We start from the raw sequence: 14,998 nt of genomic DNA on the forward strand, positions 1-14,998 counted from the left end.
ATACATGACATATGTTGTTTTAATTAATAAATACAGTGTGAATAAAGATTACATAACATAAAAATAACTGCAGTCTTTGTTATTTGATAGCCGCTTAAATTAAACAATTTTTATAGGGCAAGTAAAAACTGACTTCGGGCAAGTAGATCCCTGACCAACTTGCCCGACTGGGCAAGTGAAAAAAAACCTTAGCGTTGAACCCTGATCAGTAAGTTTTTATTGTAGCAAAATGTATCTGGTAAACTGAAAAAGCAAAGTATGGAGCAGTGAAACTCTAGTAGGCTACCAAAAGTTTAATTTGTATTTGTAATATTAATAATTTATATGATAAAAATATCTATACCCAGGTCTGTGTAACAGTACGATATTGCCACACTAAAATATCGCAATACTATGCTATATAAATTTTTTTGACCCCACTGCTGCTACCCAGTAGATCTCATGGTAGCAAAACAAAAAACAAAAAAAATGGAACTTTCCCAAAAATGTTTATTTTTATTATTTATGTTTGTCTCAGAACTCCTGGTACTGGTCGTTTGTTGTGACGCTAGGTAACTGGCTGGTTGTAGCTAATGTAACTTCATCAGTCATAAGAGACGAAAATATAAGAATAGGAAGAGTTTAGAGCTGAAACACGTAGATAAATAATCAGTGACATTTTGACAACTGATTTATTGTTTCACTCATTTTTCAACGTTTGATGGCTCCTGCTTCTCTAATGTGAGGTTTTGATGCTTTGTGTGGTCACATATGAAGGAAACTGAGTGTCTTTGGGTTTCAGACTGCAGGTTGGATTAAATAAATACATTACTATACTGTTATTGAGGCTGTGGGAATTTACAGTGTCAGATTCCTCTTTTCACTCACAGTTTGTAAACAGCCCACAGCCACACCTGAGGCTGAGCGCTCAGACACGTGCCTTATTACCTGACCTGTATCACCTGTCACTGACACACACACAAACCCTCTCTGACTGACACCATGTGTTGTGTAACAGATGAAAACATGACCCAAGGTAACCCTGTCAGCTGCTTGTAATACTACAATGTTTATATGTTTCATGTTGATTTATTGTGTTTGATTCACAACAGTTTAACAAAGAAAATGACTGAATGAAGGGTCATTGTCAGACGGTGCTTTGTGGATGTTTATGTAGGGGGCGTTCAAGTGCCTCTTTTGGTGTCATTTAATCTATTAAAATGCACATCAGAAGTAGGACTGGGCGACATGGAGAAAATGAAATGTCACAATATTTGTAAGGACGATATTGTGGGTCCATGTCATTGGTTCGACAGCCCATTGGTTCAACATTCCATTAGTCCGACTGTCCACGGTGCTGAACGGCTTGCGGCGGGCGTATGGTGCGCCGCAACCGGCTTGAGGCGTAGCAGGCTCACAGCTTATGTGTTTGTCACTTTCTTTTTCATTTTAACCCACACCATGATCTTTTCCTGACCCTAACCAAGTGGTTTTTGTGCCTAAACCTAACCAGACCTTAACCACAGGGCATCATGATGATTTCGGAACGGACTTCGGAACAATGAGTTTAATATGGTCGGAACAATGGGCTGTCGAACCAATGGGCAGTTCCCGATATTGTAGGGTTGACTGTTACAAAATATTTATTCAGTCACAGTCACAGGTAGATTGGTCACTTTACTGTAATGCAGCTTTTAACACCAGGAAAAGACACTTATGATATTACAATATCCAAAATCTAAGATGATATCTAGTCTCATATTAGTGATGCAGGTGATGCAGGGCGCAACACTGACTCTTAAACCGGCTGCCAGGCTCAGTTTGGAGGGTGAAACTGAAAATATGGTTGCTGTTTTTAGTCACCTTATATTTTGAGTAATTAAGACACTATGCAATTACATTTTAGCTTAATGATAAAAATGTGACCCAAAAGAATGTTTGTAATGACGGGGGAGTGGAACTTCTATGGTGGTGCTCGGACAACAACCTGGTCCTGAACACCGCCAAGACAAAAGCGATCATTGTAGACTACAGGACGACCAGAAGAACAGCACACGCTCCACTACTCATACAGGGGGAGGTAGGTGGACAACATCAAGTTCCTGGGAATCCACATCACAGCTGACCTCACCTGGGCTCTGAACACCACGTACTTAGTAAAGAAGGCTCAGCAAAGACTCTTCTTTCTGAGGAAGCTCAGGAAGGCCGGACTCCCCTCCAGGCTAATGACAAACTTTTACAGAAGCACCATCGAGAGCATCCTCTGTCTTGGCATGACCGTTTGGTACAGCAACTGCACGGCACAAGACAGAAAGGACTTGGCCCGGGTGGTAAGAACAGCCCAGAGGATTGTGGGAAGTCCTCTCCCAGACCTGGACTTGGTGTACGCTGGCCGCCTCCAGAGGAAGGCCAGCAGCATCGCCACAGATCCCACCCACCCGGGTCACGGACTGTTCTCTCCCCTGCCCTCAGGACGGAGGTACAGGGCCCTCAAAGCAAGGACAAATAGACTGAGGAACAGCTTTTTCCCCAGGGCTGTGGCTTCCATCAACCCCCCTGCACTCACATACACACCAGCCCCAAACTGAGGAACTGACCTTTGCACTTTGAACTGCACCGTTGCACTTTACCTCACCTTGCTGCTGTTTTTATTATTATTATTATTAACCTTTATTTAACCAGGAAGATCCCATTGAGATTAACAACCTCTTTTTCAAGGGAGACCTGGCCAAGATAGGCAGCAGCAAGTATGAAACACAGGTACAAATTACACAGATAAAACACAAACAAATAGTATTGAATTTACAAGCAGATTATGAAAAACAAGAACATGTAGTGGAGTCGGCCTCAAGTATTCTTAGTCTGGATTTAAAGGCGCTCAAAGAAATTAACCCTGTTAGTTTCCAGTCATTTTGCAACATATTCCATGCTGAAGGTGCAGAGTAGACAAAAGCCTTTTTACCCAATTCAGTACGGGCATATGGAACAGAAAGCAACAAGTAGTCTTGCGAACGAAAGGAGTAAGGACCAGCACTTCTCTGTGCAATTAAGGAACAAATGTAGGAAGGCAGTAGACGTAATGCCTTATATATAAAAGTATACCAATGACTGAGCCTTCGGGTGGCCAGAGCAGCCCATCCAACCCGAGAGTATAACTCACAGTGGTGTGTCAATGGTTTACAATTAGTAATGAACCTCAGAGAAGTGTGGTAGACAGTGTCAACCATATGAAGACATTTAGCAGACGCATTCATATATAAAAGATCTCCATAATCCAACACTGGTAAATAGGTAGCAGCAACAAGTCGCTTTTTTGCATTAAAAGAAAAACATAGCTTATTTCGAAAGTAAAAACCCAGTTTTATCACTGAGGGGATAATTTGTGGCCTCTTCCTAGAATTAGAGAACAGCATAAGCTTAGTCTTGTCTGCATTGAGAACAAGTTTCAGCTGAAGTAATGAGTGCTGGACAACAACAAAGGCTTTCTGCAGGGATTCAATGGCCTGAACAAGAGTTGATCCACAGCAGTAAATAATTGTGTCATCAGCATAGAAATGCAAATTAGCATTTGTCACATTTATACCCAAATCATTGATATAAATAATGAATAAAAGAGGACCTAATACAGAACCCTGCGGCACCCCCTTGTGGACAGTAACAATATCAGAACACACACTGCCTGCTGCCTCTTTTATCAAAGTTTTTATACTGCTGCTATATCTCTCACGCACTTTATTGTTTTTATACCTTACTGACGTCTTTTTATATTTATATTTATATACTGTCTGTCCTTTTTATTGTGTTGTTATCGTGCCGAGGGTACTACACGTAATTGCATTATTTTTCTGTGATTTTCTTTTTTTTTGCGTGAAATTGCGGCTAATGACAAAAGGAGGAAAAAAAGAGTGATTTTTTTTAAAATTACTACCTCCAAAAAAAATAAGTCATGTAGTCACTTGCTATAATAATCATGCTGAATATTACAAAAATAGCTGCAAATGTTTTTTATAGTTCTCTTCTTTAGTTTTATTTAATTAGTTTCAAAACATGGACTCCAATAACGTTGCAAAACATCGTGAGTGAATATTGTCGCTCTCAAACCAGACAGTGTGACTGTAAAACAACATGTCAGCTACACCTTCTGTAAACATAACATTTAATACATTCAACACATATTGTCTGCATTTACACAGTGCACATTCTGTTGTCAATACACAGCGTTTCTCCACACTGCAGTTCCATTAGCACATTTGATGATGCGTCTGATGACGTTTCAAATGATGTCGCATGCGCTTTTGAAAAATTGCAAGCCCCTGCAAATATTTAAGACTTTCGTTGAATTTGCGTTAATTATTGTGATCGCAAGGTCGCAATTTTCTGGAGGGACTGATTATCATTAAAAACTAAATATCTTTGGGTTTTTGCCTGTTAGTCGGACAACACAAGCGATTTTAAAGACCCTGTATTATGTTGTGAAATTAGGATTTATAGACAGAAATCTGCCCATTCGTTGTCAGTTTTTACCTGCAGCTATGCTAATTGTTTTATGCATTAGCAGTTATCACATAGTGCTGCAGCGATACACAGGTCTCAAGGTATACAGTGATGTAAAAGTTATCATACTGTATACATTTGCTTATTTACGATATTGGGGGAAAAAAGCAACTGGACGGAAAATCTCAACTTTATGTTAGTGAATTTCTAGAGAGGAGACTTTTTACATAAACTTCTATTAACAAAATGGTTGATACCGTGAAACCACAATAATTTTTGAGACAGTTATCGTACAGTGAAAATCTCATACTGTCGCAACCCTGTAATCAAATAACAACAAAGACTGAACAGCTCTTGTTATGCCACTTCAGGGTGATTGAGAACTTGACATGCCTTTGAAAAATAAACCGTTTCACCCGCCACACTCCAAACTTGTGGCAAACTGCACAAGTCATAGTTGGAGTTTCTCCCACATCCTTTAACGCCACCAGAATAAACTCCTGTTTCCAGGATGATTGAAATGCTCCCTTGTGCTTCAGCTCATAAACATTGTCTTTACCCGCCGCCATTTTCTTGCAAGTGCCCGACTGGTACTGTACATAGGCATCTCAACAGAGATGAGGAGGGAGTGAGATATTTCCACCATCTGCTCCAGAGAAAAGATGTTTAATCTTTTAGTTTTCACTTGCCCGATCAGGCAGGTGTGTCGCCCACCGTGGCATTTGACCTGTCCTGTGCAGTCAAGCAGTCCTCACTGTTGAACCCTGAACAGTCATATAATCAAATTAAATAAGCAGCTGTTCAATCAAAAATAAAAGTGATGGCTAGTTGCAGCCTTTTTAAATACTTCAAATATTATCAGCTCCTACTTGGCTTTTGCTTCATGCAGGTTTTTCATGAATGGAGTGGGAACAGCCGTCAGAAGATCCTGCAGCATTAACTGGGTCAAGCAGCAGCATCTACTCAGACTAATATGTATTGTGCCAATCTGGATTAGTCATCTGGTGTATTCCCACTCCACCTCCGACACACGCACAGATGTGATGCACACATGGAGTCTGGGCTTTATAAAATCAGGTGTGGCTGTTTCTGTCACGCTCACACATGATCTTCTCCATCGCTCAGTATTCTGAGCTCAGGAGTCCACCTTGTTTTCTCTGTCGTCATTTAAAGCTGTGATTAAAATCATATCGGTGGTTGCTGATGAGCCAGGCGCAGCAGTGCCCGGTCAAAATTACCTCATCACTCAGAGCTGGCAGTCTGAATGGTCACTGTGTCAACGACTAATCTGTTAATCCTTTGCTGTGATTATAAATGAGGATGAGGATGAAGGATGGGTTTATAAAACGCTCATACATGTGTTCATGTGTTCACCTCACTATGGCCCCAGTGAGCAGACAGTCACATCATGTCATGTTTGTTTTTATTTGCAGTTGTCTGGTGCGTTCACCCTAATTGTGTAACGTCCTTGCGTAACAGTGCTTCATCTGTATAATCAGCGAGTGGTTCAGGATCTGACTGAGGTGATTTAACAGTCAGAGGAAGTCGGCTTCTTCCTTTTTTTGGAACCAGACAGAGGTTCATGTAGAACAGGTTATTCCACATAAATGAAATTAATATTGATTCTGAAATTTCTTCCTTTTGGCTCATTTTTTATGTTAAATAATGATTTGTCTCTAAATCACTTTAACTGTTTTAGTAAAATCAACAACATTCCCCACAAAGCTGCAGGTGCATCACATCAGTGTTGGTGCATCACATCAGTGTGAGGCGCATCACATCAGTGTGAGGTGCATCACATCAGTGTGAGGTGCATCACATCAGTGTGAGGTGCATCACATCAGTGTGAGGTGCTGGGTATTTGTTTCATGCTGCGTGTGCTTGTTCCCAGGTAATAAAGTCTATTCTCTTGTGTTCAGTAGTGCTAATCAGTGTGATATTATGGTCTGTTTTTCTGGTCCACAGGAGCAAAGCATTCATGTTCTGTGGCCTGTATGCTGCGCTTGTATTCGGTGGTCAGCACTTCATGAGGGAGAGGCCCAAGTTAAACCTGCGGCGCCCGTTAGTGCTGTGGTCACTCAGCCTGGCCATCTTCAGGTGAGTCACACTTGAGTTTGTGAGTAGTCCATCTGTAGGGAAATGAATATGTGATATTGATTAGTGGATTGAACTTGCATTATGTAATTTTCTGTCACTAGTGGTCGATCAATCAAAACAGTAACAGAAGACGAAGCAATGCTGTGATTGCAGTCAGTTTCTGCTGGTTAGGATTTCTTCAGTGTTCATCGTTCAGCAGGTTTTTACCAGGAGCTGAATCCACACAGGTCTCCTCCTCTGCAAAACAAACACACTCAGAGATTTAAAAAACACTTATAAAAGCAGCTTCACATTAAACGTTAGTGTTTCTCTGGCGCTGTTTGGCTTGTAGCAGCCGGGCCTCTTGCTCAGCACCTGTGAATGCGTGCTCACCTTTTGCCTCTGACAACTTAAGATCCAGACGTTACAGAGGTTTTGACCAGGAGCTGAATTATTCACAGAGGTCTCCTCCTCTCCAAAACAAACTGACCCTCTGATTTAAACCAGTAAAACACTGAGTGAAGCACAGGATTCCTACAGTCACAGAAAACCTTTTACAGTCTCATTTTCCAGGCCTGGAAAAGTCTCGTAATTTGAAAAATCATTGAAAGTTTTAAGATGTTACACGAATATTTGACAAAGTGTGGCAGCGTATGTTAACAAGTGCCTTAACTGAGCCAAGTGCAGCAGACACAGTGAAGGGCTTTTCTGAAATGAACATTTTATTATGGGTCCTTAAAAAGTCACTGAAGACTTTGGAAATTCTGTCATTTACCATGTGCAGGAACCCTGAAAGCAGTTCACATTAAAAATCTGTATTTCTGGGATGCTGTTGGGCTGCAGCTGAGTCGCCGCTCACGTTTGCTCAGCTTGTTTCTCTCATAACTTCAGATCCAGACGTCCAGTGACTTAACATCCTCCATCGGGTTAAAAATATAGTTAAAAACGACCAAGAACTAAAAGGTCTATCATAAAAATGTGGCTTAAAAAGTAATAAAAATGCAGTTCATGACAACCACTACCCTGACACATGATGCCACTGGCAGGAGATGGAGTCCAAATGACACAGACCACGTCCTTAGTTCAAGTTTGAACATCGTTGGAAATGTTTTAATAATATAAATACACAACTCAACAAAATATACAACACGGGTCTAGTTGTTTTTAGACATGTAAATGCCAAAAGTCATATTTTGTATCCTTGAATGGTTTAAGTCATTAATCAAGAAAAAAATATCAAATATTCTCTGGTGTGATTTGAAGAATTTCAGCTTTCCTTCTTTTTATATCATTTAAACTGTGATCCTTATCAGGCTCTGAAATTAATTTTAGTTAAGCAAAAGTACAAAAGCAATAGCATCAAAATTTACTTAAAGGGCCAAAAGTAAAATCACTTATTAGGCAAAATGACCCATTTCAGAATAATATATATTATTGGATAATAATTATTGATGCATTAATGTGTTCATCACTTAAATGTTGCAGCTGCTAAAAGTGAGGTTTATTTTAATGACTTTTTATACTGCTGCTGGGTTGCCCCTTATCTCTAAAAATATATCATATGTTATTAGTCGATTATACATTGTATTAATCTGAATCTGCAATTTAACTTATAACTGGCATTTTTCACCATTAACTGAGATTTTACAGACTAAATAATTCATTGAAATTATCGACAGTTTGATTATGACAGTGATCGTGCGTTGCAGCCCCAGTCTGCAGTTACTGAGGTTTAAAGGTCAAACAAAGGCAGATAGGATGTAAAATCCTGAAGGCCAGAAAATCATTTTATTCCTCTGAAGATAAGAGATAAGATGAGATAAGATAGAACTTTGTTTATCTCAAGGGAAATTGTTTTGTAGCAGCTGCAGTACAAAGTAGGAAAGAGTGCAAATACACATGGAGAACATATAAAATATCCAGGATTCCCAAAGTCATGGAAAACCTGGTCAAAGTTATCTCATTTTCCAGGCCTGGAAAAGTCATGGAATTAGAAAAGTCAAGGAATTTTGTTGTGTGTAATTAAATGTATTATTGCAATGATCTTTCAAGGATAACTTTCTGCTTAATGGAACATGACAGTGAATTTATTTCTTGTTGGCTGCTGACACAACGTCGCTCTGATATGCACCAGTGTGTGTCAGTGTTTTGTTTACATCACGTTCACTTCCTCATTTTCTCTTCACCTCCTGTCTCTCTTTTCATGTTTGCCAGATCGTTGGAATTATATTTATATAGATTTGGAATCTGACATTTTGCATAAGCGAGATCTGATGTTATGAAAGTGTGATTTAACATGTAGGGTCATGAATGTCACGAGTTTCCAGACACACTCCCTTCTAATAGTTTTGCCTCTTCTCCAGCGATAGCCATGGATAGAGGCATTATGTTTTCAGGTTTTCCGTAAGTCCATGCATGACGTAGATATCGTGTTGACGTGCTTGTGTGGCACAAATGTCCACTTGGACTCAGTGATGAACTGATTATATTTTGGTGGTTATAAGTCAAAGGTCAAGGTCACTGTAACCTTGTCTGTCTCAATCTCGTGAATGTGATACAAAGAACACTGTAAGGAAAGTTCTTCAAATTTGGCACAAACATTCACTTAGACTGAACAATGACCTGATTGGATTTTAGTGGTCAAAGGTCAAGGTCACTGTGACCTCACAAAATATGTTTTTGGCCATAACTCAAGCATTCACATGCTTATTGTGACAAAACTTCACTCAAATGTCTAAAATGTGTATGATAATGGAGTGATGACATTTTATATCCAAAAGGTCAAAGGTCAACCTCACAGTGACATCATAATGTTCTGCATAAAGCACTTTTCTGGCCATTATTAAACGTCATATCTCAGGAACAGAAGGGGAGACATTTGGTCAGATACTGACTTGGTGACTCTAATCTTGGGTGTCCATCTTGACTGTGTGCTGTCGGGGGACAGTGGCTGTGACGCGTCCATGTTTTCACAGACGTGGATGTAAACTGTCAGAGAAACTTGAGTGGTGCGTGGAGGCGTACAACTGCGGGGCGGTAATTCTAGTTTTAAATCTCACTGCATTTATCAGATGGACCGTTGTTCATTCTATATCTGTGAATGGTCACAGAAATGTTAGTGTGGGTTTAAGAACTGTGTCCATGGAAATGCGTGGGACCCCTGAATATCACTTAGGAGCGAATCCAAAATATAAGTTAAAATGAAGAGTTTAGATACCTGCTGCATCATTCAGATGTACCTTCACTTGAATGAACATGACTCAGGAAAAACTGCGTCAGACCAAAAGTATCCAGAAGCATATGGACTGTTTTTAAATTGTCTTCCAAAGACTTCTCTAAGTACGTTATTCAAGTTCTGTGTATTTATGTGATGTGACGGAGGAAAGCTGAAGCAGTTTTGATTTTTTGACTCTGGCTATATGGGATGGCTTATCTTATTCAGCCAGAGGCTTATTGTTGGCGTCCCAGTGAGGCAGCAGCCATGACAGAAATGCTTTTGGCCTTTATCTTGTAGTGGAATGTTATTTTAGCATCAATAAAAAAATAAACCACAGTCACTAATACAGTGTAAAATCATCAGTGGGGCTGCTCAGCTGCTCTCAGCCCCTCAAACAGCTGTTTTCACCTCTGATTTTCTGTTGACAAAAGTGTTTTGACGGGGAATGCTGAGAATTTCTGTGTAAACAGGAAGATTACATGATTGTTTGTACCTGCAGGAGGTCACAAGTGCACGGAGGGAATGTGTACTGAGAGGGCGTCTCCGTGTGAAAATGCTGAAACCAGTTTGATGACACATCTGTCATGAAAACAATCCTCACTGGGTTTCAGGCTCTGAGCTGTGCACTCGACGCAGACACCAAACCTTTCACACAATAGAAATAATCTTTACACCTCAGAAGCTGAGACTGCCACCCTGTGTCTGCTCTCAGTATTTATTACAGAATATATACATATTATATTTACATGCCATCAGATGAGAGAAGCAAGATTACAGTAAAACCCTGGAGAGTTCAGTCATTTTTATCTAATTACCAAATGAAATTTAGAGCATCTGTTGCTGTATGTTACAGGAAGTTTCACCCTGAACAAAACAAACATGGTGCCTTGTTTGCGAACACTGGGAGCAGAGTTTATAGAGATTGTGATCTACTTGGCAGGTGGCTGCAGACGAGGCTGTCGTCCTGAGCTTCATCAATGGTGCATCTGTGGTGTGTTGAGCCCTCCGTCTGATCTAAATCCCACAGCAGTGGGCACAACCTGCCCTCTCCACCCCTCAGCTGTCTGCATACCGGACATGACAACATGACTGTGGGGTTAAATAAATGTGTTATTAATTCAAGAACAGAATCAGTGACCTGGTTTCACAGTTTGCTTCAAATATTCAGTAAAAACTAAACTGATCTCTCATGTCTTCAGTTTGTGAACAACAACAGTAACTCAGAGTCAGATTCAGATTCTGTCACAATATTAAATGTTCAGCTAAATCAAATCTACCACTAATTACACATTTAAACAAATGTCCCCTGGGATCTATATATATATACAAACCAACAGCTGATTTCCTTCTTTGAGTAAAATCCTAAATGACTGAATTGTTTTGTTTCCACCTGGACCTTTATGCTCTGCCATTTCTCCTCTAGTCATCAGGCTGTAACCTGTGACAGGCTGTTATGATACAGTCACATATATGGAGTTTATTCACGTAGGTTTATATCACCAAAGGTTTGTGACAGAATCAGAGAGGAGAGGGAGAGACGCTGTGCTGCTGCCAGAGGAGCCGCTGAATGAGTTCCCTCTGAGCGCTAAGTCACTAAAAGAGTCTGAGAAGTCCGGGGCTGTTCATAAAACATTCAGGACGCCACAGTTAATTCCACACTACTGAAGCTGCTCCTCTTTTTGGAACCACCTCAAAGTCGGTAATGAGTTCACTTTCAGCCATGCTTGTTGTTGCCGTGGGTAACAGTATGACAACAAGTCGGAATATTACAAGTATTATGATATGATTTTTTTATATCATATTAAAAATGATACCGGTATTATCGTGAACAAGACAATAAGGCACACCCCTAGTCTCCACATGTTAGCTAATATTAGCCTTGGTCGCTTTGCAGTGTGCACCACCCAGGTCAGGTGGGATTTAGCAAACGTATTTGGCGCCCAGGACGGCGACTAAGGGCCTTTTCACACCTTGGTCGTTTGGTCCGGACTTTTTGACTTTCCAGTTTGGTCTGCAGGTGTGAAAACTACCCCCGGACCAGAGTCCTGACCAAATGGCCGAATTTGGTCCGGCCAAAAGCGGTGGTCTCGGTCCGGACCAAATGAAACCATGGTCCGGTCCGTTACTAGTGTGAAAGCATTTTTTTGGATGGTTCGGACTTTTGGACCATTGACAGGAAATTCTGGTGCGCCGGTTGTTTATTTCCGCCAGGAGAGAAGTCAAGTCCACCATCAAATATGAGCCGTCTATGGTCCCTCACCTCGACACTGGTCGCTCCCGAGTTAGCAGGGCTCTCAGCATTGCTAATATTGCTAGCTGTCTCCTCCTCCTCCTTCCTGCCGGTGACGATGACATCTTCGCACAAGGTGAAGATTTATATTTCGTTTTTGTACGAGCCGCGAGTATTGTGCTCTACGTTGGTGCTGCAGCTGGTAGCAGTGCCATAATGGTATGAGTAGCGTGGCAATTATTAGAATCGGTTCGTCCATTTTCGTGAGGTAATGTTTGTAAACATTGAGGGGATTTCTACCCGCCTACTTGACAACACGCTGACGTCAGACCACCGCCCATTTATAAACCAATTGATGTCAAATATAAGGTGAGGAAACCCACGTAGATGAACGTAACTGTGTCATGTAAAGTTCTTTAGTCCGCTCACAGAATTGCAATGTGAATGCAAAACCAAGGGACCAAATGTACACAGTGTAACAAAAACATGAACCTTGGTCGGGACTTTCAGGTCTGAAAACGCCCTAACACTGGCAGTGGCGCCCCATGTCAGGATGGCGTTGCTGCTGACACATGATAGTCATCCTTCGGTTTCCCTTCAGGTAGCCCTGTTGAGTAAGCGGCTTCATTTTGAGCTGCTATATTAGCACTGCTAGCTGTGCTGACATTGCTAACTGTGCTAGCAGAGCTAACAGTGATAACATGGACAACAATGCTAAAGTGTTTGTATGAGCGGCACCACCTGTTAGCTCCCGCCAGACCTGGTGTGCAGTGCAGTCGTCTGATCAACCCACAGACCAACATGTGTCACCGGTCACAAATATTCTCTGACATTCCTGAAACACACACTGTAGTTTATCTGACTCAGTCCCACATACTTTGTCCTGCTGCCCCAAATACTCACTAGAGCACCAAATGTGGATTAATCCGCCACTGAAAATAGTCCCCAACAAATGCACTATTGCCTTTTATTTGTGCGATCAAAGCTGCATTAACCAGGTGTTTATCAATCACTGATGACTGGTGTAATAAAGACTGATGTCTTCAGCAGGAACCAGTGAGCTCAGACAGTATTTGGAGACAGACTAACACACTGTTGGTTCGTATCTTCTCATGAGACATGTTGACAATAAGAAATATGTAGAACATGTGTAGATCTTATCTTTTTACTCTACAGTCGTTATGTAACCTGACGAATCAGAGAACAGTGAGGAAGATGATGGAAGATTAGAGGAAACGCCCACAGCGCGATCTACAGAGTGATGACAGAGCAACTTGATGGTTTGGCTTGTGAAGATGTTGAAATAAGATTATTTCTGATTCATCATTGATAAACATGTTGGGACACATGAAGGAGGGAGTCTGTCCTTTGACTCCACACATCTACTTCATTTATACTTTTCTTTTATACTTTTCTTTTCTGGAAATCAGTGGAGTGATTCCTCTTGTTAATTTGTGTTTTATATTTATATTGTACAGTTTGTGCTTGAAAAATCTGAGAAAAGTAGCAGCAGTACTCACTTCCTGCAATCTCTGGATCCATGTATGATGGCCCTACACTGTGACTGCAGGACTCTTAGAGGGTTTTATTGACCTTTCAGGATGAGTAACAGCTGTAGCAGAGCTGAGATGATAGACGTGTGGGATGAACTCTGGTTCAGTGACTTTTTTTATGAGTAACAATGTTATGGGTTGTAAAAATGGTGCATTTAAGGCTAAAGTGTGTGACCTTAAAGTGTGTTGGCCTTTTTACATTCATACACCGTCACACATCAGAGCTCTGGACTGAGACCATCCCATCTTTGTAGGGCGATAAGAGGACTGTATTGAATTTGTGCAGGTGTGAACACCCCAGAACAACTGGACCGAGACCTTCTTGAAGAGGTGGTCTCAGCGCCTCGTTTTCACCTCGACTAAAATGAACAATGACAGCAATATAGTCCACGATGAGCAGCGCTAAAATCAACCTGCGTAGTTGTCCCTCCATTGTGACATTAGAAAGTGTCACATTTGTCTTGCAAGTGTACTCTTCTTCAACGTTTGCTTTACTTCCTGGATTTTTCCCACATGGAAATTCTGACCAATCAAGAGCAGCTTTCTCACACAAGGCATTTGATCTGGCCCTCTTGTAAATGCTGCTGTGAGAACACGAACCAACTCTAGGCAATTATACAACTTTGGAACAACATGAGTCCCTGATTCAGACCAGAGGAGACCACTCTAGGGCTGACAGCAGCCAAAGGAAGGCTAAAAATGAATCTTTAAATAGAAACACTAAGGAAGAGCTTTAATTAATATTGTGTAAGACTGGATATTGGTGTCCCGTATGCACACGTGAAAAGTTTTCCTCGAAGAGCAACAGAAATTGATTCATTTTAACCCAAACCACTACTTTTTTTGTAACCTTAACCCAGGGAACTCTTTCTGGGAGAAAACCCTCAAGGAAAATTTCTCCCAACTGCATCCCATGTTTGATTTTAGATGCAGAAAGTCCAGATTTTATATGATGCTTGAGCAGGTTGTAAATTAGATAGCAGTTTGTGTAAAGCACTTCATTTGGAGGTAAAATTAAAAGTGGCTGCAGCAGAAATGTTGGTAATAATTCCTCATTGCACCTGAAACTGTGCACACACCAACAGTGAATGCAGTCGGTCTGTGTAACGCTGCCTGTTTTGGTTTAGCTGCTTGTCTGATCCAAGGAGCATTTAAGAGTGGAGCCAGGAGCACCAACTGGAGGACTGTGTGTTGGTGCTCCATGTTTGATTGATTATAGATGCAGAAAGTCCAGATTTGTTTAACCCTATGGGCCCTAGGCGTTGTTGGGTTATTTTTACTGCCTTTACTTTTAAGCTCATATCACAGTCATTATAAAGGCTACATACACATGCTATATCTTGTTTTTTTTTTTAGGACAATCTGGGCTAACCAGATTTGCCATCATTTCATGTTCTTCTATGTGCCTGTATTTTATATTAATTTTTATATCAATGAAAAAAACAAATC

At 40.9% G+C, this 14,998-nt stretch overlaps 1 protein-coding gene across 1 annotated transcript in view; it reads left to right on the forward strand.

Moving 5' to 3' along the window:
* The window catches only part of LOC126399481 (elongation of very long chain fatty acids protein 6-like), a 23,802-nt gene that overhangs the window by 3,483 nt on the left and 5,321 nt on the right, over window positions 1-14,998 (forward strand). The window contains exon 2 of the mRNA XM_050059492.1: window positions 6,439-6,570. Within this exon, the coding sequence (XP_049915449.1) occupies window positions 6,439-6,570 (132 nt within the window). The remainder of the gene's footprint in view (window positions 1-6,438; window positions 6,571-14,998) is intronic.

This window comes from Epinephelus moara, chromosome 13 (assembly GCF_006386435.1).
Source record: "Epinephelus moara isolate mb chromosome 13, YSFRI_EMoa_1.0, whole genome shotgun sequence".
Taxonomy (NCBI): Eukaryota; Metazoa; Chordata; class Actinopteri; order Perciformes; family Serranidae; genus Epinephelus; species Epinephelus moara.